General features: G+C 37.5%; 1 protein-coding gene across 1 annotated transcript; it reads left to right on the forward strand.

The window, feature by feature from the left end:
* Positions 1 to 2,751, forward strand: LOC115741003 (cytokinin hydroxylase-like). Its single transcript, XM_030674696.2, has 4 exons — positions 1 to 403; positions 512 to 741; positions 994 to 1,605; positions 2,311 to 2,751. Exons 1-4 carry the CDS (start codon positions 100 to 102, stop codon positions 2,749 to 2,751), a joined length of 1,587 nt encoding a protein of 528 aa, XP_030530556.1. The 5' UTR covers positions 1 to 99.
* Positions 2,752 to 24,411: the final 21,660 nt, after the last annotated feature.

The raw sequence follows: 24,411 nt of genomic DNA on the forward strand, positions 1-24,411 counted from the left end.
ATAATCTTGAACTCTTGTGTAGTTTTAGTCTTTACCTGTTCTGTATTCTTTCTCTCGTCTTGAAACAGAGAGAGACTTGTCTTGAAGAGAGAGAGGGAAATGGAATATTTTCTTCAGCTATACAATCTCGCTCTATCAACTTCGATAGTGTTTGTGCTCTTTATTTCGTGGAGAGTGGCGTTCAGGTGTTGGATTTCACCTGCGAGAGCTTATCAGAAGCTCAAGAGAAATGGGTTCAGAGGGCCTTCTCCGACTTTCCCACTTGGCAATCTCATGGACATGAAAAATGCCATAAAAGATGAATCTTGTTCTGTGAATTCTAACGATAAATCTTCGAACATCATCACTCATGACATCCACTCCACGGTCTTCCCCCACTTTGCTCGCTGGCAAAAATCTCATGGTAAGCCAATAAATGAAAAAATTTCTGTGAAAACATGTAAATTTCCTGAAGTTGGTTGCCAATTACTTTTGCTGGTTTTCATTAATAATTTCTGTGTTTTGATTTCAGGGAAGGTGTTCATGTATTGGCTAGGCACAGAGCCATTCTTGTACATTGCAGAGCCAGAGTTTCTGAAGCAAATGTCCAGTGGTGTAATGGGGAAGAGTTGGGGAAAGCCCAGGGTGTTCAAGAACGACCGAGAACCCATGTTCGGGAACGGACTGGTCATGACCGAGGGAGACGAATGGGTCCGTCATAGGCATCTCATCACCCCAGCTTTCTCCCCTGCCAACCTCAAGGTCTCTCTCTCTCTCTCTCTCACGTACCGATCTTTGGGCTTTTGAATATGAGTGATAGCAACTCAAGGAAGTCACTTCAAACTTTTTTCTTGAAAAGGAAATGTGCATCACAAAATCTTTGGTAGGAATTGAGGAGATGCATGCACACGGAATTCGTTCCTCTCTAATTATGTAAAGGAGGTGATTAGATAGATTTTAAGGCCTTTTATCTGCACACCGACTCACTTTGCATATAATTTGCCGGTACCGTAGGGAATGGCAAGCTTAATGGTGGAATCAGCCAACAAGATGCTAGAAAAGTGGACAGCTCTTGTGAACTCCGGAATCCCGGAGATCGACATTGAAAGAGAGATTGTATCGACGGCGGGGGAGATCATAGCCAAGACCAGCTTCGGCATTAACCACGAAGATGGCAAGAAAGTTTTCGAGAAACTCCGAGCCATGCAGGTCGCTCTCTTCAAGACAAATCGTTTCGTGGGCATGCCTTTCAACCAATTCATCGCCCCCAGAAAATCCATGGAGGCAAAAAGGCTGGGGAAAGAAATCGACGAGCTACTAATGTCGATCATCAATGATCGCAAGGCCGGCGTAGTGGCAAATAACCAGAAGGACTTGCTCGGGCTATTACTTGAAGGGAACAGCGGGAATGGAAGAACAGGGAAGAGTTTGACGACGAGAGAGCTGGTGGACGAGTGCAAAACCTTCTTCTTTGGGGGTCATGAGACGACGGCATTGGCTCTGTCGTGGACGTTGCTGCTTTTGGCCATTCATCCCGAGTGGCAAGATCAGCTCAGAGATGAGATCAAACAAGTGGTTGGTGATAACAAAGAGATTGATGCAACCATGCTTGCTGGACTAAAGAAGGTAAAAACACTGTTCCAAATGAGAAGCAAGTGATGCACGTTTTTGTTTGCTTGTGCTTTCAATTCAATTGCTTGAGGTTGCTTAGATGATATTTCCATATGAAAAATGTCTGCATCTGTGTTCCCGAAGTTGGTATAATTTCATGTTTCATAATGGGTGAATAGTTTCAGGTAGAAAATATTATAATCATTGGAGCATGAACATGGTTTGTTTTGGATAGAAAAATTATGTCGGTCACTGAAGATGATTTATTCACAAAACAGAACGACTTAAAATTCTGCCCTGTACAAATTACATAGAAAAGTTCTTAAATGTCCGTGTACGTTAGTGGGTCACCTTTCTTTTTCAAAAAAAGACCCTCTTCTTCTTTCCGTTTTTTGACTAAATTCTAGGGAGGTGGTCAACGTCGATCCGCCATAATCGTGGACGAAAAGGTTGATATAAACGTTGTGACCACCATACGATAGAACCTCATGTTGCCACGTGTCTGCATGTCCATGCTTAAAATATTATGTATCCACGAGCCAAGCGAAGCAGTCACTTTCTACCTTGATAGGTCCATGCAAGACGCATATTTGCACAAGAATTTTAGGACACTTGTCATAAGTAAGAATATTTGTGAATTTACGTAAATTACGTAACATGACATCTCATCAATATGACTTTTCAATTAGTAATGTTATTTTAATTTGTGATTGATTGCAGATGGGATGGGTGATGAATGAAATTCTGCGACTATATAGTCCGGCACCGAACGTGCAAAGACAAGCACTAGAGGATATGAAAGTTTACGACATGGTGATCCCTAAGGGAACAAACATGTGGATTGACGTGGTGTCAATGAATCATGACCCTACTCTGTGGGGGGAGGATGTCAACCAGTTCAAGCCGGAGCGATTCCAGGAGGACGCCCTCTTTGGTGGGTGCAAGCACAAGATGGGGTTTCTGCCATTTGGGTTTGGAGGGAGAATGTGCATCGGTCGTAACTTGACCATGATGGAGTACAAGATTGTCTTAACTCTGATCCTCTCGAAATTTTCTTTTTCTATTTCACCAAGCTATCGCCACTCTCCTTCGTTCTTGCTCTCTCTTAGACCTTCTCAAGGGTTGCCTCTCCTAGTAAAACCTCTTTTGGAAGGTCAGTAATAATACTACTTTAGGTTGAAGAGTAACGATGTATACCAAAAGCCAATCCCTTTCTTTTTCTCTTTCCATCTCCCTCTCTCCCGCCCCCAACTTTTCTCTCTCTCTCTCCCTCCTCTCTTTATCCCGCTTCCCCTCTCCCACCCTTTTCATCTTTCTGCGCCCAATCTTGGGTTCAATTTTTTTTTCTTTACGTTTCTCTTCCGCTATGTTTTGGGAGTTTGCAAGTATGAATAATTTTCTGCAACCGATCTTGAGCGAATATGGAGACCGGTTCGGCCATTCGTCCGGTCGACAACCATCGATGATGATGTTCATGACGTAACTCCATAAACTCTTCGAGATTATGCCGCTCTCCTCTCTCGATTTAGACTTAGGTATAGATTCAGGGATTTTACTCTCTAAACTAGATCTAGACATGGATATGGGAGTTCTTTATAGGTATTTGATCTGTGTTCTTTCAATATATTGATGTTGGTGTTATTGCTCAACAATGGTGATGGGGAAATCAAACTTGGACGCACACCGCAAGCCGTTGCAAATGGTGTGGGAGTTCTCGGCATGTGCTTATCACTGAATGTGGTGATTGGCCGATGAAATTTTATGCTGTCGGATCTATTCCTAGAGGATGACAGTGTGCTTCTAGTTGCAGAATATGCTTTGTTATTTGCTTTCCGGTATTTAACTTTTTTCTGCAGTTATATGGGAGATTGAAAACATTTTATGTACCTCTCAAATATTATCCTGATTAATGAATAGAATCTTTTGTTTGGCCAAAAAAAATAATATATACCATTTATGATATAGAATTGATGCTCTTGTATTTAAAGAAATATGGTGCTTTAACCTTAATGAAGTATATTAACAGGAAAAGTACCACAAAAGGGCATAAGAACACCTCAAGTGCCAATATTTGTGTACGACGATCACTTTTGTGTCAATATATATATTTTTGATCACTTAAGTGCCAAATCGGAGAAAAAACGATCACTTTAGTGCCAATAACGAGAAATTCCAATCACTTCATCGAAGTTGGCACTTAAATAATTATTTTTCAAAACAATTAGTACTTAAGTGATCCAAAAAAACGATCATTTCAGTGTCAAATCGAAAAAAAAAACGATCATTTTAATGCCAACGGCAAAAAATTCCAACCTCACCAGAATTGGCACTTAAATAATCGTTTTTCAAAAAAATCGGTACTTATGGCCCAAAAAAATATTGGTACCAAAGTGAGTGTTGTACATAAATATTGGCACTCGACGTGTCATTTTACCATAAAAAAAGTCATGAACCTATTGCACCATGTCAAAGTTTCCAGCCTAAATTGGCCGGATAAACTGAATTGATACAAATGCAAAAATATTTAGGACTAAATTGGTCTAATAGAGAGGTTTGAGACTGAATTAGTACCAATGCAAAAAGTTTTTGATCTTTTCTGTACTTTTCATGTATATTAACTCATTATCTAGCCAAATTTATTCATACTTAACATCTTATCACTCATTGATTTTTTTTCTTACTATTGTCCAATTCTTTCGCATGTCTAATGTGACTACCAATGACCTCCATTCTGTCATTAGCTTTTTCATAGAAAGGGCCAAAAGTGCATGCAATCTCAGCTAATCCAAATTCGTTCATCCTTAAATTACTACTTGCGCCAATTTTAACCCCAAACTGTTAACAAGTGAGAAGTGATCATGCGGGTGCAAGAGTAGTAATTTAACATCCACTAATCAATGCAACAAATAAATAAGAAATATGGTAAAAATCTCAATGCATTAAAAACACATAATTGCATTGTGATAATGTCCCAAGTGTTCCGTAAGATGTTCAATAAACAATATATGTATGGCCTAAATATGATTTCTAGATAATAAATACTTTCTTCTCCTTCCTCTACTAGAGTGTAGGATGATCAACATTTTGTTTGACATATATGCCAAGTAGTACCTGAGTCTACCACACATTCTTTCACATTGGCCATAATTACGTTATCAAATTATCCGCTTCAATCAAGATGACTTTTGGTGTAGCGGGATTGCCATTTCCTCCATAGTTTTTGTTTTGACTGATTTTCAAGTTGCAATATCACCACTAAGGGTGAACAAATGGCCTATAATAGATTTTGTCTCATCTAAATTTGAGATCCAGCTAGCATCAGTGTATTATTCTAATAAAGCAGGAAATCCAGTATATAAAATGACATAGTTTTGCATTCAAATAGTACAATCAATACTAGAACATATGAGATATAAACTGAGGCTCAAGTTTTTATCAAATAGACGATAGGCATCTCTGCCAAGGTAAAATCTAGATGCGGCGATGACACAACGATTCACAGCCAATATAAAACAAAACAACACAGCACTTCAATATTCTTGAGATAGCCTCGGGTGAGATCAATTTCCACGACAAAGGAATTAAGGGCTCTCTGCCTTTACCTTGCTAAAATAGAGTGTAAGAATTTCACTCCGAATATCGTGATTTATGATGTGGCTCCACAACCTCTTCGATATTAGACCACTCTCCTATCCCTATTTAGATTTACGTCTAGATCTGATGGGTTTGTTGTCCCGAACTAGATCTAAATATAGATTTAGGAGTTTCTTACATATATTTGATCTGTATTCTTTCAACAATTGATATTGGTGTCATTGTCCCGTGATGGTAATAAGGATATCTGTTGACGCCTAAATTTTGATTAATCTATTTTTTGCATAAAAATTATAAAAAAATCATCTCACATATTTATTTTTAGCGTACATTGCATTGGCATATAATCGGGCAAGCAGAACACTTAATTTAGCATGCGTCTAGACTAGGCACGGGATGGAAAAATACACCGAGAAGATTTGAAACTTCAAGGACTGTATTGCAAATACTTAAAATTTCGGGGACCGTATTGCAAATACTTGGAACTTCGGGGACTGTATTGCAAATACCAAAAGAAGATGAAGAAGGGAAGATGATGAAGGGAAGATAATGAAAAGAAGATGAAGAAGGGAAGATGATGAAGGGAAGATAATGAAGGGAAGATGAAAATGGAAGGTGAAGAAATGAAGATGAAGAAGGGAAGATGAAAATGGAAGGTGAAGAAATGAAGATGAAGAAGAGAAGATGAAGATGGAAGGTGAAGAAATGAAGGTGAAGAATGAAGGATGAAGAACTTTGCCTATAAAAGAGAGAGCTCTTGAGAAGAGTTTTAGAAGGGGGGGTGGAAGAGAATTAGGAGAATTTTTGTGATAGAGAAGGTAGAGAGCTCTTGAGAAGAGTTTTAGGAGAGGAGTGGAAGAGAATTGAGAGAGTTTTGAGAGAGTTTTTAAGAGGGGGGAAGTGGAAGAGAATTGAGAGAGAGAGTAGAAGAGAATTGAGAGAGTTTTTTAGGAAGAGTGGAAGAGAATTGAGAGAGTTTTGAGAGAGTTTTTGAGAGGAATTTTTAGAGAGGAAAAAGAGAGTTCTTGAGAAAAATCAGAAGAGAAAATTCGAGAGTGAAGAAAAGTGTTTTAGTCGAGCATCATCTTCGACGAGTCCCGACACATATTTCGCCCCTCGCAACCCAACAACGCCATTGCTTGCCATTTTCGACGACAGCCGCGTTCTTCCGGCTCCGAGATCTTGAAGGGAACTATAATGTGTATGTGAGTAAGATTTTATGTAATAGAAGGTAATCCTTTCCATCTCGATCTACAAAAATGTAATCGTTTGGTTTGAACATTTGTTTGTTTATTTTAGACATGCCACGTGTTCCAAATTTTAGCATTATTACATGTTAATTTATTTTTATAAATACTCGTGACTGGCTGCGTTTTCTTTCTTTCTAAATCACCCATGGTGTATATCGTACAAAGTTCAATGTTTTACATCCCCATAAAAAAGAAGAAAAAACCAAAAAAATTGCATCTTTGAATTTCAAGCAAAATCCATCAAAATTGCCAAATCAAATATTTTTCATGAAAATGGTACCGAAAGGGCGTTAGAGAAATCTGACGTAACCAAATCCCCGAATTCAAAATCTCTGGTTCGCGGAAATAAGATAGTTTTCTCCCGCTATTTTATTTAGGTTTCTAATCAACCTACCAAAAATGATTAGTGGCGGCTCCAAAAAATGAAAAATCTTTTGCAAGATAATCACATGAACCATAAGTTGCGATTTGGTATGGACTTGGGAGAGTCCGAGTTAGGTTAGTTAATTAATTAACCTGATAATCCATTAGCCCGAAAATTAACTCGTCTATTTTTTTTTTTAGGTCGCGACAGCTTGGCGACTCATTTGGGGACTCAAAGAGGACTTAGGCCGAGATAATTTCATGAAAAAGAAATCACTTGATTTGGTAAACTTTGGTTGAATTCTCATTCTTAGGTGTTAAATGTTTTTGCAGATTGGGAGTTATAAGGGGAGGAGTGATCGGCTAACCCTTTGTTTTGCAGGCTTGGTGAATTGGAATTGTGATTTAACTTTTGAATCATGGAAGCGGTGTTTGCCTTTAATTGTTGTGCATGATTTATCGTATTTGCACTACTGTTCGCACACAACCCGTGACCGGACTGGGGTCACACTAATAGTTTTAAGATGGTATTTAGATGGTGCTTTAACCTTGGCGGTAAGGTTTCGCTAAAGGTTATCCCATCCGGATCCCGAAAATTTTTCCAAAAAATGGCTCAAGGGTCGTTCTCATACACGTGAGGCTACGATGCATGAGAATTGCCCTTGTCAACCGAACCAAGCCGAAGTGATTGGACTCGACTAGTCATGACTATTGTACGCGAGGTTGCGACTAGTCATGATGATTGCGCGCGAGGCTGCGACATGTCATTTCGTTCATCATTTCACTTTGCAAAAGCCTTTTGGATAGATAGAATAAGATTTAAATTCACAATTCATGCGCATGTCTTTGTGATTGGCATTTTCTTCGTATGAGAGGTAATTTCTTGTCTCTTGTACCCTGTTATCTCATTTTTATTTTGGGCCGGTCCATGGTTTAGGTTGATTGTTTAGAAGTTTCATTGTCTTATTTTCAATTTCGCACTTTGCTTCCGTAGCTTTTACAATTTCATCAGTTGTCCTCAATTTTGATTTGGCTTATTCCTGTTGTGCGATTTTTACTAAATTCTACGATCGAGCTTTGAGTAAGTGCCAAACACGAAAGTTGTAGACCTATGTTTCAACTAATATCTTGCAAAATTTCAGAATTAAATTCATAATTTAAGATGGCCCTTCGTTTTTTCAACAACATGCGGTTATAACAGTTTTCTGAACGTGATTGTTTTGGAGAGACACATTAAACTGATTTGATCCGTGCATTTCTAGTCTGATTGGCCAACATAAAAGTTGTTCATCACCTTCTCAACTATAAGCTCGTAAAATTTGGACATGTTTTGATCAACGTACGGATTAATACGAATTTTTTCGTAAAAGCGGACAAACTGAAAATTACATGTTTCAATCCTTTGGCCATAATCACTTTGTTCGTTTGAGTCTAGAGGGATGTCATGGGCCGGCTCGCTATTCTTGCTCCCTATACTCATTTTGGGTTTGTTACTGCGTACAGGTAATTTGTCACGGATCCTCTACACATTACTCGATCGGTCGCAAAGAGGATGTCCGACATCAACGCTATCATCGGTCTTGCCCTAGACGAGAAACTTGGCTCCTTGATCGAGCGCTTTGAAGGGATGATGTCCCGAAAGATGGAAGAAATTATGGCCGCCTTCACCGCCAAACTTCAATCATCCGCCGCCATCCCGCCGCTTCCTGCTCTAGTTCCTCCTACGGACAACTTCGGTAAAGCCACGGAAGCTACTCCCTATCCGACAATGCCGGTAGAGGATGTGATCATCACAGGCATGAGCTCGAGCACGCCGCCCGTAGTCCCAATCCCTCAAGCCAGCCATGTGGCCCCCGGATTGAATGGTGATACGGCCAAGCTATTGGCCCAAATGGAACAGAGGATCCGAGAGGTCGAGGGGACTCACAACATACCCCAGTCGACTGTCTGTCTTTTCAAAGATCATTGTGCCGGAAAAGTTCAAGATGCCCGACTTTGAGAAATATGATGGAACTTCCAACTCGGTTCAGCACGTCCGGATATACCAGGCAAGAATGAATAAGCATGTGACCAACGGCCCTTTAATGGTTCAGACTTTCCAGGCTAGTTTAAAAGAAGCTCGCCCAGGATGGTTACAAAACCGGAGAGATAACATCCCGGACATACAATCCGATCCGGATGAGTTGATCTTTTCAATTCAAAAGTTCACAAGAAATTCGTACAAGGGTAAAGCGGTATCGTTTCAACTCGTTTAGAACATGAGAACGTACATTGACGCTTTCCCTTTTGATTTTTACGGGGTCACTGCCTTTCCGGATAGGGAAGTATCCATTCTCCCCGAAAAATTAATGAAATAAGAAATTCCTGAAGCCTTTGACAATCTCATGTCTCGAACCGGATAATGAAGTTTTTGCAACTCATTTGCATGAGCGGGGGCAACTCGCGATCCACGCCCCTAAGAAGTTTCTTATGTGCTTGCGAATTCTGTCCACCAAGATAAAAAGTTGTTGCATTTTACATGCTCAAAAACACTTATACATTGCATAGTTTGCGCATGACTGTTCCTCATGTTTAATTTACCAACTCTGAATAAGGAACATGAACCGCATAAGATACATCGAATGTATGGAATGGGGCGGAGACGAGGATGATGAAAGGCAATCTTTTTCCAAACACGTCCCATTTTTTTCAGGCGAGATGAACGGTGGCCAAATTCCGCATTCCCCGAGGTAAAGAGTTTTCTCGCAAAAAGGTACGATAAGCGAAGTAACGGAGGCGTTCATTTCTCTATCCTAAACACTACGGGTTATCCATTGATTACCCCTTTTGAGCGGTGGTTTCATTTCTTTACCCCTGTCAAGAACCACCCTACATCGGGGTCCAGGCGAGTTAATTCTAACAGCAACACGAGGTAAATGGTTAGAAATTTTCTTGCTCGGACTAACATTAATCTGCGGGTGTTTCTTTGCATTTATACTCGAATTTTAATTCAAGTGCCTTAGGATGATGAAGATCATTCACTTCTCTATCCTATACACTTCATTCTTTGCATAGCCCACTTGAGCCTGCAAATTCATTTCTTAAACCCCTGTTGGTGATCATTTGCTCATTCCAAAGGCGAAGATAGCATTTTCCCAAGGATTAGAATTGGAGATGGTCGAGTCAACAGAGAATTCCCGAATGATCATTATGCTTGTTGTAATTCCTGGTTCAAAGTCATGGGATTGTAAAAAAAAAGGAGAGGCAAACTCAGCTTAAATGAGAAGGGCCCGCTCTAAAAAACAAAAAAAATAAAAAAAAAAAAAAAAAAAGCAAAATAAAGAGATGTCGAAGGGCTCTCAAAGAAAAAGGAAAAGAAATCTTTTCTCGAAAAAAAAGAAGAAAAAAAGAAAAATGAGAGTCGGGAGTAAGAAAAGCAAAGGCCGATCTCATATGAAAATTTCAAGCATAGGAAAAGCAAAGTGCCTACCAAAAGTAAGGCCAATGCACATTCATTTGTAAAGTACTTCTGAATTTTGAATGTACATTTTTGCATGTTAAGTTGTAAATTCCATGTACATGTTTGCATTGTGTCTCTTGCAAATCCTTGACAGACACTTGTTGTGAAGAAGACTCCCCAAGAAATCGGTTTGTAAAGTGCAATTTTCAGTAGAAAACTACCATCCCTCATTCAATGATGGTATTCTTTCGAAGACATTTCCAGAAGACCAAGATCGGTGACTAGTCGGCGATGATCACCAACGTCAAGCCCCTTCTCATTTAATTTCGAGCCAAAACGAGCCTTTTCGTTCCTCGGTCCCCAATCCTAGCCTACGTTATAACCCTCCAAAGTCTCTTCCGATTAGGGCACTTGAGTTAACGTAGAGTTAAATGATTTTAAGCATCACTCGAAGAAGTTCGAGCAAGATTATTTCTCTCTCATTTTTGCAGGATTCTTGACTTGTAAATCCGGAGCAAATGATGAAGAAATTCATTTCAGCGACCTTGACTCAACCGGAGTCCCCTTTGTAAACCTTTGACCTAGCTCTCATTACGGTCCTAATCAAGACCTCCGGATCGACTCGGTCGTATCAATTGCGAGATTACTTGGATCCTTATCGAATGCGATGATGGAAAGATTGAGTGATTTCTCTTGAATCCTGCAGACGGGATAAATAGCTTTTCTCGAGAGTGAGAGAAAGCCCTTTCGGACTGAAGTCCCCCATTCAGCTCACATTCGAGGTATTCGTAATGTGAGAACCTCCCTGGACAAAATTGGTAATGCAAACTTGACAGAATGGTTATGCATGAACCATAGTATGAGTGATTGCATTATACTCATTGTTGAATATGTTTGTGTGTGTTACCTCCGACATTCTATGATAGGTAATACATTCCCGATGTTCGAGTTCCCTCCCAAGGTCTCGAAATTCATCCAAGGATTATTGAATGAGCAAGTTTTGCTGGCAAATGCCTACCAGGTACGATACGGCAACTGTTTCGTTCCTTGATTAATCGTTTGGAGAACCCGGGTAAGTTTTCTCCGAACCCCTTTTCAAATTAACAACTTTTTCGATGATAGTTGTTATGATTCAATTCGTGCAATATGCCCCTTTTGTACTTATCGATTCCATTCGATGGTGCTCCTATCAAATATTGTTCAATTCGGGCAATATGCCTCTTCCGTCGAGTCGTGTAGACATATGCACCGGCGATCTTGACATCTTATCAAATCATAACGACGTAGCTCTTATGGTTTCAATCTCGGGACGTGAAGACATATGCCTTTGGCGATCTTGACATCTTATCAAATCATAACGACGTAACTCTTATGGTTTCAATCTCGGGACGTGAAGACATATGCACCGGCGATCTTGACATCTTATCAAATCATAACGACGTAGCTCTTATGGTTTCAATCTCGGGGACGTGAAGACATATGCACTTGGCGATCTTGACATCTCTTCAAATCATAACGACGTAGCTCTTATGATTTCGATATCGAATCACGAAGACGTATGCACTGGTGATCTTGACCTTTAGTCGGCTCATAATGACATAGCTCTTATGATTTTCGGCTCCTTTATCAAATCATGAAAACATAAGCACCCATATTTTTGATCCAAACCAAATCATAACGACGTAGCTCTTATGATTTTGGTTCCCCCTTTATCGAATCGTGAAGACATATGCACTCGGCGATTTCGACATTTAATCAACTCACAACGACGTAGCTCTTGTGAACTTGATCCCACTTCTTTCGACTCACAACGACGTAGCTCTTGTGATCTCAAACGACACACATATCTTGCGTTGTCTTGCATTAGGGAGAAGTCTCGATAACGAGATAGGCCAAATACCTTAAAATCCTTGCATCCGCAAAAAGAAACTTGGAAATTAAGAGAACCATTAGCTTACGAGAAATTTGGTAAAACAGGTATTCTTGTATGCGATCCATGTGCATGTTTCTCTAACATGGAAAAGAGGAATTATGACACATGTTATTTACAGGTCTTGCATATCATGCATCACTTCATTACATTAAAAAAAAATGGGATTAAAACTCCCGCCAAAAAAGTTCATCCATAATTTGCACTATCAAAATTTAGGATTCAATTTTGTCTTTGAGCGGAACCTCTACGAGCCTCCACTCAAAGAGGGGCAGCTGTTGACGCCTAAATTTTGATTAATCTATTTTTTGCATAAAAATTATAAAAAAATCATCTCACATATTTATTTTTAGCGTACATTGCATTGGCATATAATCGGGCAAGCAGAACACTTAATTTAGCATGCGTCTAGACTAGGCACGGGATGGAAAAATACACCGAGAAGATTTGAAACTTCAAGGACTGTATTGCAAATACTTAAAATTTCGGGGACGTATTGCAAATACTTGGAACTTCGGGGACTGTATTGCAAATACCAAAAGAAGATGAAGAAGGGAAGATGATGAAGGGAAGATAATGAAAAGAAGATGAAGAAGGGAAGATGATGAAGGGAAGATAATGAAGGGAAGATGAAAATGGAAGGTGAAGAAATGAAGATGAAGAAGGGAAGATGAAAATGGAAGGTGAAGAAATGAAGATGAAGAAGAGAAGATGAAGATGGAAGGTGAAGAAATGAAGGTGAAGAATGAAGGATGAAGAACTTTGCCTATAAAAGAGAGAGCTCTTGAGAAGAGTTTTAGAAGGGGGGGTGGAAGAGAATTAGGAGAATTTTTGTGATAGAGAAGGTAGAGAGCTCTTGAGAAGAGTTTTAGGAGAGGAGTGGAAGAGAATTGAGAGAGTTTTGAGAGAGTTTTTAAGAGGGGGGAAGTGGAAGAGAATTGAGAGAGAGAGTAGAAGAGAATTGAGAGAGTTTTTTAGGAAGAGTGGAAGAGAATTGAGAGAGTTTTGAGAGAGTTTTTGAGAGGAATTTTTAGAGAGGAAAAAGAGAGTTCTTGAGAAAAATCAGAAGAGAAAATTCGAGAGTGAAGAAAAGTGTTTTAGTCGAGCATCATCTTCGACGAGTCCCGACACATATTTCGCCCCTCGCAACCCAACAACGCCATTGCTTGCCATTTTCGACGACAGCCGCGTTCTTCCGGCTCCGAGATCTTGAAGGGAACTATAATGTGTATGTGAGTAAGATTTTATGTAATAGAAGGTAATCCTTTCCATCTCGATCTACAAAAAATGTAATCGTTTGGTTTGAACATTTGTTTGTTTATTTTAGACATGCCACGTGTTCCAAATTTTAGCATTATTACATGTTAATTTATTTTTATAAATACTCGTGACTGGCTGCGTTTTCTTTCTTTCTAAATCACCCATGGTGTATATCGTACAAAGTTCAATGTTTTACATCCCCATAAAAAAGAAGAAAAAACCAAAAAAATTGCATCTTTGAATTTCAAGCAAAATCCATCAAAATTGCCAAATCAAATATTTTTCATGAAAATGGTACCGAAAGGGCGTTAGAGAAATCTGACGTAACCAAATCCCCGAATTCAAAATCTCCGGTTCGCGGAAATAAGATAGTTTTCTCCCGCTATTTTATTTAGGTTTCTAATCAACCTACCAAAAATGATTAGTGGCGGCTCCAAAAAATGAAAAATCTTTTGCAAGATAATCACATGAACCATAAGTTGCGATTTGGTATGGACTTGGGAGAGTCCGAGTTAGGTTAGTTAATTAATTAACCTGATAATCCATTAGCCCGAAAATTAACTCGTCTATTTTTTTTTAGGTCGCGACAATATCGAACCTAGATGCTCACCGTAATCCGTTACGATGAAGTAAGAGATCTTGGTATATGCTTATCGCTGAATCTAGTGATCAACCGCCGAACGTTTACAATGGCATATCTGTACTTGAGGGATGAGAGTATGCACCTACCTGCAGGCTGTGCTTTGTTATTTGGTTTTTGGCATTTGCTATGTTCTGTAATTATTTGGAAGTTCCTAGGCTTGAAAGTCTTCTATATAGTTCTCGAATATTATTTTGATTAATGAATTGAATCTTTGTTTCGACCAGAGAAAACTAAAAATTTTCATGGTTTCCCAAGGACAGCTTTGTAGAACTCAAGCTTTTCAACAGTCACAGCTCAAGAAACATATTAGAAATTAAACACACATGCTATTGGGAAAAACAGAGACATCTCCCCGGTGGTCAAATGGGGTTTGGACATGCAATTTATAGACTCTTTACCTTCAAGCATAATTACAAAAGCTCGTTAAGTAAGAGTAACGGTGTGTTTTACATTACGACACAATTCAAATGAAATAATGAATTATGAATTTGTTACGAGGCTGTTTAACGACCTCCTATATCCAGCAAGAATTAAATAGACAAAGTAACGTAAAAGATGAAATGGACTTGCACAAGGTATTGTTCAGCAGGAAAACCTTGAGATTGAGTCAACATAGTGCAAAAAACATGTGTATCTCGCAGAAATTGTCATGGAAAACGTCCCTAGGGCGAAAAGTCCCATCGATTACCGGTAGAGTTTGTCAAGTGTATTTTCTCAAGGTGTAAAATGGACTTTAGTGCGGACTTTGGATATGCGAAAGAGCAGCTATGGTCAATAGCTCCCCATTTACGGAGACAATTGATGAAATGGCAAATCTTTTTTCTATCTATATGGAGGCTGCACTTGTAAAACTTCGAGTAGAATTTGACTGAAGAATGCCTTTGGGGCGTCTAAGTATCTTAAGATAATCAAAATTGGGTCATCTAATGTGCATTTGACTTATGCCGTGATGCGTTTCTAAACTAGCGGGCAAGAAATCAAGCCGATGTAACTTTCACGGGAGTCCAAATTTTTGTGCCATCGTGGATCATTATTCAGCCAAAGATAAGTATCGACCATTTCTCAGTTCTGCTAGTCACTCGGATCATACCCAAGATTTTTCTTTCCGAACACTTATTTCAGTTTTCCATTATAAAACTTGTTTAATAGTCCTGATTTACACGAGGAGAATGAGAAGTTTGCATTGATGGTTTGTAATTTTTTTTCATTGATCATATTATATGGTGACTATAGTCGTAGCGATTATAATAAAATTGTCAGTAATCAATTAATTTCCCTAAGATATTCCTTTGTTCTAAATACAACAATTAAATAATTTATTAGTTGTTATGTTATGGTATCATTGCTTACAGCTAAGTAATTGCTATGTACTTACAAAGTTTAGATTTTATACTACCATCAATGTATGATAAAATGTAATCAAATTATGAATACAATAAGTGAATCCTAAGTTCTTCATTAATTGCTTATTATGATATTGATAAAGGGAGAATCAACGACAAATATGGTTATTTTTGGAAATAGGTTATTTCATGGGGGGGAAATAGTACGCCAAACCTTTTCTTTATGTCACCAAATACTCCAAACTTGTACGATAGAAATTACACTATATCTACCACTAAAAGTCATAAATTTTGTCCACTGTGACACCAACATCCGAAACTTTTTTTTTGTTCATGTCATCAATACCATAAACTTGTACCAATAATGTGACAATAATTTTAGGAATTTTTTTGTCAGACTGATACGACTTTGGCGATCTTGGTAACTTAAAAAAAAAATTAGGGTGTTTGTGTCACAGTGGGCTAACTTAAAGTTTTTTTTTTCTAACACTGTAAAACGTTTGGAATATTAGTGTCACTTGATGGTCAAGAGCCGAGAACTAATAAGGTCTGCCCACATTACCTCTTTCTTCCAAACTATTCCACTTGCGTCATCTCTTACTTCAAATCATGATTTTTATAATTAAAGAAGTAACTCAACAGCATCGGCCAAATCCTCACATGATACATATTTATAATGCCACAGACAAGCGGGACTGAAAAACAAGAACGAACCAAAATAGAGATTTTCAGTCCAAACACGTAGCTTTAGTAAGAACCCCTGCCACACCAGCCCAACAAAACAGGAGTTCTCCGGCCAAGTCAGAGAGTCGCGTTGGACGCGTCCCACCGTCTTTCAAGTGTCGCTGTCGCCTTTTGAAATTGGATCCTAGCTCATACTATCCTTTATCTACTACTTCAAATTGTTATTGCCCTTATTTTCGGCTTTCGTTTTCATTTGATAGGGAAAGGAAAGTAAAAAGGCTTCTAGACTTTAGTACCTCAAAAATGGATCCAATCCTTTGTCAAATTACCCAATTGATGTAGATGGGTCATTCAGACCGTGCCGCTGATTTCGCACCTGTCCTCGTCGAAACAACTCCATCTCGACCTTAATGAATGGGAAAAAAAAATCATATGAAAATATATGTACCATATTAATTGTCTATTTTAATCTAATAATTTATTTCGTGTTTATATGAGTACGGTCATGCTCAAAATTATATATCATAATTAGCGGTTCGGTTACTGGCTGTTACGACGCCATTTCGGAAGGAACAAGAAAAATACAAAGATTAGAGCCCTTAAACCACTAATTAAAATTCGATAATAGGAGTACAATTTTTATTGATAAAAATTCATACAAGTTGCACATTTTTTTCGCTTGCCTATCCAATGTTTTTATTGGGTGTCGACACAACAAATATCATCTCAAGAAAACACAATTATCGCCCCGAAACCACTAATTAAAACGCTAATCATTAACTAAATGAAGTAAGTCGCCCGATTTGGTTTAAGTGCACCAGCCATTGCATATCGAGGTTTGACGCCGCCCATAGCACAGAGCAAACGCATGCAACACGCCAAAGTGGTCGTCATCAAATTGGTTCTCTTTCTTTCGGTTGCTGCAAAATGCTTTCCTCGCAGAACACAACACAGCACCGCCACAAAAAGTTTATAACCGGAGCGTTATTACAAAAGATACGATGGTGACAACGACGAAGACCACCCAGGGAGATGGGAAGTGTGGTAAGTTGGTCCGTTACAAGTGTCGTCTAGATGTACTCATTGGAAGTTGAAAATCCCAGTTTGTTTATGATCTTCTCCGGAGCGCCGACCAATGCTTTAGCTCTCTTTCTATTTGTTTCACTCCCATTTGAACCAAACTTTGTCTTTGGTCTTAGCAATAGGTATGTTAAGATGTACGGGGGGGCATGTTCGTAATGATCCAGCCCTATCAATTTGAGACGGGCCTCGAAAATACTTAACCAGTGAACATGTTAGCATGTCTTTAAAATACATGCTCCTCATCTTATTCGGAACTTTTAGGGTATTAACATACGTTCCTGAATTTTCAATCGATACATGTCTATTTGGTAGGGTTATGGTTCTGTTGTGCGTAACTCCCATGGATTGTTACTATGTTATGTGTTTTCTTTTAGGGGTCGGCCAAATGGTTAAGAATTTAGGTTGTATGTAGTAGACTTTGTTGTAACCATCAATGATTGTTAAGTCAGATACCTTTGCCAAGGAGATCACCAAGAGGGAACCTAAGTTTGAGCTTGTTAAGCTATCCAGTTGGACCACCTTCACTCAAAAGCTTAAGCCAATGAGTTATGGGTCAACTTAGATATATTAATTACTCCACACCATATTAATTCTTCAATGTGAGATTTCCCTCACACAACTCACATGTGCATTCTAACAATCTCCTCCTCACGTGTGAGCTCCAGTATAGGTTTGCTCCCCCTTAATCCAAGTATCCGTCCACATCAACTTTAATCTCCATCAATGTCCATCGGGCCCATGTTGCTACACCACAATGTCCACCTGCTCGAAAATCGCGTTGGCCACTAGATTCTTTTCTTGAGATGTTCGCCAAACACCAATACATATTGTGAGTGGGCCACCAATCAACAATCGGTTCTGATATCATGTGTTGGGAGTGCGCAGCAGAAGTCCGATACCTTTGCCGGGGAGGTCGCCAAGAGAGAGCTCAAGTTCAAGCCCATTAACAAATCCAGTTGGACCCACCTTCACTCAAAATCTTAAGCCAATGAGTTATGAGCCAACTTGGATATATTAACTGCTCCTCACAACAATAATTCTCCAATGTGGGACATCTCTAACACAACTCACACGTGCATCCTAACACATTGGTTGAAGCTTTAACCAACATTGAATGGATTAACCAATGACATTAAGAACAAATCATCTTTATGGTTAGGCAATACGTGCTCTATCTCAACTCCACAAGGATGATTGTCCGAAAAAGTCCTAAATCTATTATAAGGCAGCTAATTCGGTCATCAACTTTTCACTCGTGTCAATTTGGTCGTAAACCTTTCTTTTGTGTTAGTTCAATCCTAAACCTATTATTTGAATATTTGGCCAGAATTACTACATTGAAAAATCATCAAAATGTTTATGACTAAATTGGTAAATCATCAAAAGGTTTAAGATGAAATTGCCACAATTGAAATGTTTAAGATTAAATTGGCAAATCATCAAATAGTTTAGGAGTAAACTGATACAATTGAAAAATTGAAGATTGGATTGGGCTCCTTACAATAGGTATAGGATTTTTTGTATAATTTTCCACAACTTCGCATGTATCGATAGGAACTTATTAAACTACGAAAGCCTTAACACCGGCACGTATCCAAAAGACCCACTTGAGCGCGATAAGGTTTGACATCCATTAGCCGAAAATAATCAAAACTTATTAGGAAATGAGGGATGATGGGGTATGCATGACCCTCTTGCCCTTAGACACATTGACCAATTCCGAGTAAGTTCCTACTGCGGCGCAAGTCTTAGATTAGATCGTGCGGCAATTCTCTTCTTCCCCATATTTGGATCGATGACTTGGAGTTTTCATGTGTGTAATCACATTTGGAACGTGAAACTGACTTCAACTTAGGAGCCTACTCTTTCCACCCCAAGCAAGAACAGCGCTGGTCGGTGTCATATTTCCATATCAGCTTGATATGGTCTTGGTCAACAACCCTAAAAGATTTTACGACCTACCGTGGTGTGCCTACTCGAGTGATTACGATTTCCGACCCTCAGAATCTTGTGTTCAAATCCACTTTCGATAGCAACTGCACGAGCAAAACCATCCTAAGAAGGAAGAAAGTCGTAAAAGATGTATGCAAAATATATTGTATTAACCACCAGGGATTTACCCCATCTCGAAGGATTATCTTTTCCAAATCAAATACTCTCGAACTTTAGTAATCACTGTTTTATTGACCGTGGAGGGCTTACCCTATCTCCAAGAACTATCCTTTTAAAGTCGAATATTTTGAAGCTAGTATGAAAAATTTTGGTCAATACTAAATACTGCTATTCTAGTAATGTCTTAACGTTCATCCAAAAAAAAAAAAAAAATGTAATGTCTTAATGCTCTTATTTTAGCAAAAAATAAATAAGAATCTCCACAACAACAAAAATATGGTTTTATGGTGATAGGGGAATATAGTGGTGGAGGACTAAACTTGTTTATGCTAGATTCGACTTCTCACATCTACTCTAGCATTGGAAATATTGACACCAATGCAATCATTGTTTATTCATTTGGAACGATGACACGTGTCCTTCCACCGTAATTTTCTTTGCTAAGTAAGCAATCCAAGTATATTCGACCTATGGACATTGTTAGAAAACTGCTCTAATTCAAGCCTAAAAAGATATTATTATTTTTTTCTTTTTTTTCCAAATAAATACATGCAAGGGAGGGACGAGAAACATTGGACGTCGGCCAAAGGAGAAGTGTCACGTCGAGCTTTCTAAATCCCAAAAGTTTCGCCAGAGGAAGAACTTGGATAACATGGGGATATAACTAGGGAGATGTCCCACAAGAATGATGTGATTTTGAACGGTTCTCTTCTCCGGTTCATCGATGAGGTCCAAGAATCTAAGACGGTCGCTATGATTACCCAGTGGAACAGAGGGCAGCTCGAGATCTTCATAGGACTTGGTCTATTTGGATTCTGGTGGTAACACCTTTTCAGCTATGAATAGGTCTGGGTGCTCATTCCACTGCCATGCACTTCTTCTTCTTTTTTCATTTTTTTTTTTTTTGGCTTTCTGTCGAATCTACAATGATTGACAGAAGTTATGTCCTTTCACATTGCAAGTGCAAAGTGTGGAAAGAAACAGTGAAGGGATCTTCTGAAAGTGGGGCTTCACTTGCAGCGTCACTAGCATGCGAAACTATGGCCACTAAGTATCTGATGAAAAAGGGTTTAGATAAACAATCAATGAAGAAATTGTCCAATCAATTCTAAATATATTCTACGGATGTCAATTTAGTCCTAATTGTCAATTTAGTCGCCACAAAATATGCGAAATCCTAATGTAATTCTTTCGGCCAAATTTTGGCGATTTGTTGATATGTCGACATGACCTAAAAATACTTTTTCCAATATCTATGTAGAACTCCTAGCGATGATTGGAAAGCCACGTTATAATTCAAGCGAAAATTGATCAGAATGACTACATTTGAATTCCGCACAAAGGTTTAGAAATTAAATTAGTAATGTTGAAAAGTGTATGACCGAATTGACAAATATACAATAGGTTTATGATTGATCAAGTAGTTTTATGAACAATAAATATGTAGTGGTGCAATATAATATTGGGCAATTATTTATATGTGTGAACTTATGTGTATATGAACCGATAACCTCCTCTTTCTTTTTCTCCTATTTTCTTTAACTTTGTGTTTTCAACGGAATTGGCAATCAAAATTGCACATACACTTGTGTATGCAACAATAAATTGACATTTAAAAGATTTTTTCTATTATTAATTGTGGAAAGAAATTATTGAAACAATATAACAAAATTGTATACCTATATGGAGCAAAAGAAAAAAATATATGAACATTTGATCATCTATTGGTAAGGTTGTTTATAAGATAACACAAGGATGGCACTATTTTCACTCTTATTTTGGCTAAAACGCTTCTTTTTCTTGTTAACTTATCAAAATACCCTCATATCTCTCTCTCTCTCTCTCTCTCTCTCTCTCTCTCTCTCTCTCTCTCTCTCTCTCTCCAAGTTTTTTGTTTCTTATTTTATCAGGCTAACCCACAAAACTACTTTTATTTCTATTATCTCTCTCATTAATTTCGTAATACAAATACTCCATTGAACCCATCAATACATCAATTTACCATATCTTATTATCATTTTTCCTGGAGAATGTTGTCAATTTTAATTTATGGTATGATATTTCCATTCACAAAATTTTTTTATTTATGATAGCTTATGGAGACACAATTAATTGCCTTTTTTTTTTTTATAGTGTGAGTGAAACTATATTCAAAGATTAAAATTAAAATTCAATTAAATTATTTAGCAGATCTTGTTAAAAAAAATAAAAAATAAAAAATGATCAAAATATGGAAAAGGTTAATTTGTTAAAATCGTGATTAAAAGTCAAACATATTAATTACATATTAATATCGATTGTTAATTCAATCTCATAGCAAGTGGATCAAAACATTAAAATGTGCTTAAAACTTTCCCTTAAAAAATCTAATGTGAGTTTGAAAGTGCAAAATGTGTAAATAAATTTTCAACCCCATCTTGCAATTCATATTAAAATGTGAGAAGTTCAAAAAAGAAAGCACAAATCAACGATGTTTAACTTTAGAAACCTACTTCAACCAAAAAAAGACTTTAGAAACCTACAAATTTATTCCAAAAAATCAATCACATGGTCAAAATCTGCTAGAAAATTAGATTGAATTTTAATTTTCAACTTTGAAATAAAGTTTTCCTCGAACTATTAAAAAAAATGATAGTTACTTGTGTGTTTATAAGCAGTTACTACTACAAATTTATAACCTTTTATATAACTTTTGTAACTAAAAAATGAGACCATAAATTAAAAATAACAACTCTCTAGGCAATGTGATAACATGATGCATGATAAGATTATATTTTATTAGGTGTGATTTGACATTTGTATTATGAAATTGGTAATTTAGTAGGGAAAATAGAAATGAAGGTCATTATGTTGGTCCGGTTGATAAAAAAAGAAGCAATAAATTGAAGAAAGAGAATGATATTTCAGTTTGATTGAGAAAAGGAGTAGCTTAATCAAAATGGAAATAGAAATTATGTGACACTAAAACAAATTCAAAGTGTAGAATCACCTAGTTCCCAACCATGATTAAAGTTGACTTTAACAAGCTTTCTTATTACTTTGTTAGGGACAAAAAAAAAAGACAATAATTTGGCTTTCTTATTGCTTTGCTAGGGACATTGATTAGACAAAAGTTTTGAAGTAAGATTTAATGTTGCTGCAACATCAACAATTAAACAACCGAGTTCTCTTTTGTTGCAGTGGTAATAATTTTGTCCGCCCTTTGAGGAGGCAGATTAGACTTTGAATGCTGCATCTACATGAAAAAGCTAAGACAGATTAAAGTAAATTATTGGACGGAAAAAGGAAATTAAAGCTAGAGAAATCCCTCTAAGCCCGAAGAATTTGATGACCTTGTGGTGCCGTACGCCAGTGCATCTGTTCACACTACTGTTTTAATATTATATTGTAATAGGGTTTGACTTTTATTCGTAAACCTCGGAGATGAAAATTTCGACTTTCTGACTTATTTCAAATCTAGATTTATTTTGTCCTTTCGCCGAGCGAGGCTGGACGAGTGGGACGGGGATTCAAATGCATGACTCCTGCTTAGATCATTGCACGAGGGCCTATTTTATCTCTAGCTTTTCATAAATAAATAAGGTCACGGAAGTGTTGATTATTTATAACTTGGGAACACTCCATATATTAGAAACCATGAATTTATTTTTCAAGAGATAAGTGTACTAGAATTTATAAAATTTATCACAAAAATACAACCGAGTCTTAAAACTTTCAAATAACACAATCAAGTCTAAAATTTATCAAATTGGTACAATCAAGTCATTCGATTGACTTTGTTTAAATTGATTAACGAAAAATGCCAGTTAACTTTTTTATTCTCTCTCTCCTAAGTGGCATTGACATAGCTAAATTACGAAGTACAAGACCAAAACGACATTGTTTGGTCCAAGTTGGATTTTTTCATTCCATTATTATTAAATTATATTTAAATAATATACCAAAAAAATTTAAAAAATTTTAAAAAAAATAAGAGAAGAGGAACACAGGCCCTTGAGGTTGCTGCCCCACCATTGCCGACGATGATGTGGCGAGGGATGGCTGGCAATGCATGGGCTTTGGCCTATGGTCGGTAGAAGGTGAGGAACGATGGTGGGGTAGCAACGTCACGCTCACGCGATTTGCCCTCCTTCCTATTTTTTTTATTAAGATATTTATTTATATTTTATATTTTAAATAAAATTTAGGTTAAAACATCAAATTTGGACTAAAACGAGGTCGTTTGGTCTTGTTCTTTATGTTTTAGGGTAGGTTAGCGCCACGTAAGAGAGAGAAAATATATATATATATAAATCAATTGTGCTTTTTATGTCATTGAATGACTTGATTGCACAAATTTGATAAGTTTTAGAGCTTTGTAGTTTTTGAAAGTTCATGACTCAATTGCACTTATATGACATTATTATTTCATTTTAATCGTTGAAGAAGTATCTTTGGAGAACTCATTAATTCAAATACATGTTTAGAAAATTTAGTTGCATGGCCTTGATTGCACTGGATAGAATAATTTATAGGGTACTAATCTGATTTTAATTGAAAAGTCGTAAGAAGAAATAGTGCATGGGTTATTGTAATATTCAAACAAGCTTCTTCATGTCTTCTTGTCTTAAAGACAATTCTTTCACGAGAGATGAGGACAAGAAAATAATTATATAGAAAAAGAGCATGCGACAAAAATAAACAAGGACAGAATTTTCTTTTTTTTGGAGGGTTTATATCCTTCAAAAATAATTCTTTTTATTATTTGAATATTTCTTCTTCTCAAGTACTTTCATTTTGGGTTATTTGCTAACCGCTGAGGGTCTTTCTTTTTCCCTCACCGTCTTGCGTGCATTCAGACTTCATTCTGAAAATCAATTCTATGTCAATAATAAATGAGGCACAGCATGCCACCTGAACGACCAAAAAAGAAGAAGAGAACAATTGTAAACATTTAACTTTTTTTAATCAATTACTTAGCAGCAGCATGCATAAAAAGCCGATCAAATGTCACGAGCACAAAAAGCCAACTCGGGCACATACACGCTTGGAGTCTAATGTTTGACTTGAAGATGTGCAAAGTCTCATAATTTTAATATGTGCACACGGCCATTCAAATCTCCGTCCTATCACTTTGAGTA

Source organism: Rhodamnia argentea, chromosome 7 (genome assembly GCF_020921035.1).
Source record: "Rhodamnia argentea isolate NSW1041297 chromosome 7, ASM2092103v1, whole genome shotgun sequence".
In the NCBI taxonomy this organism is placed as follows: domain Eukaryota; kingdom Viridiplantae; phylum Streptophyta; class Magnoliopsida; order Myrtales; family Myrtaceae; genus Rhodamnia; species Rhodamnia argentea.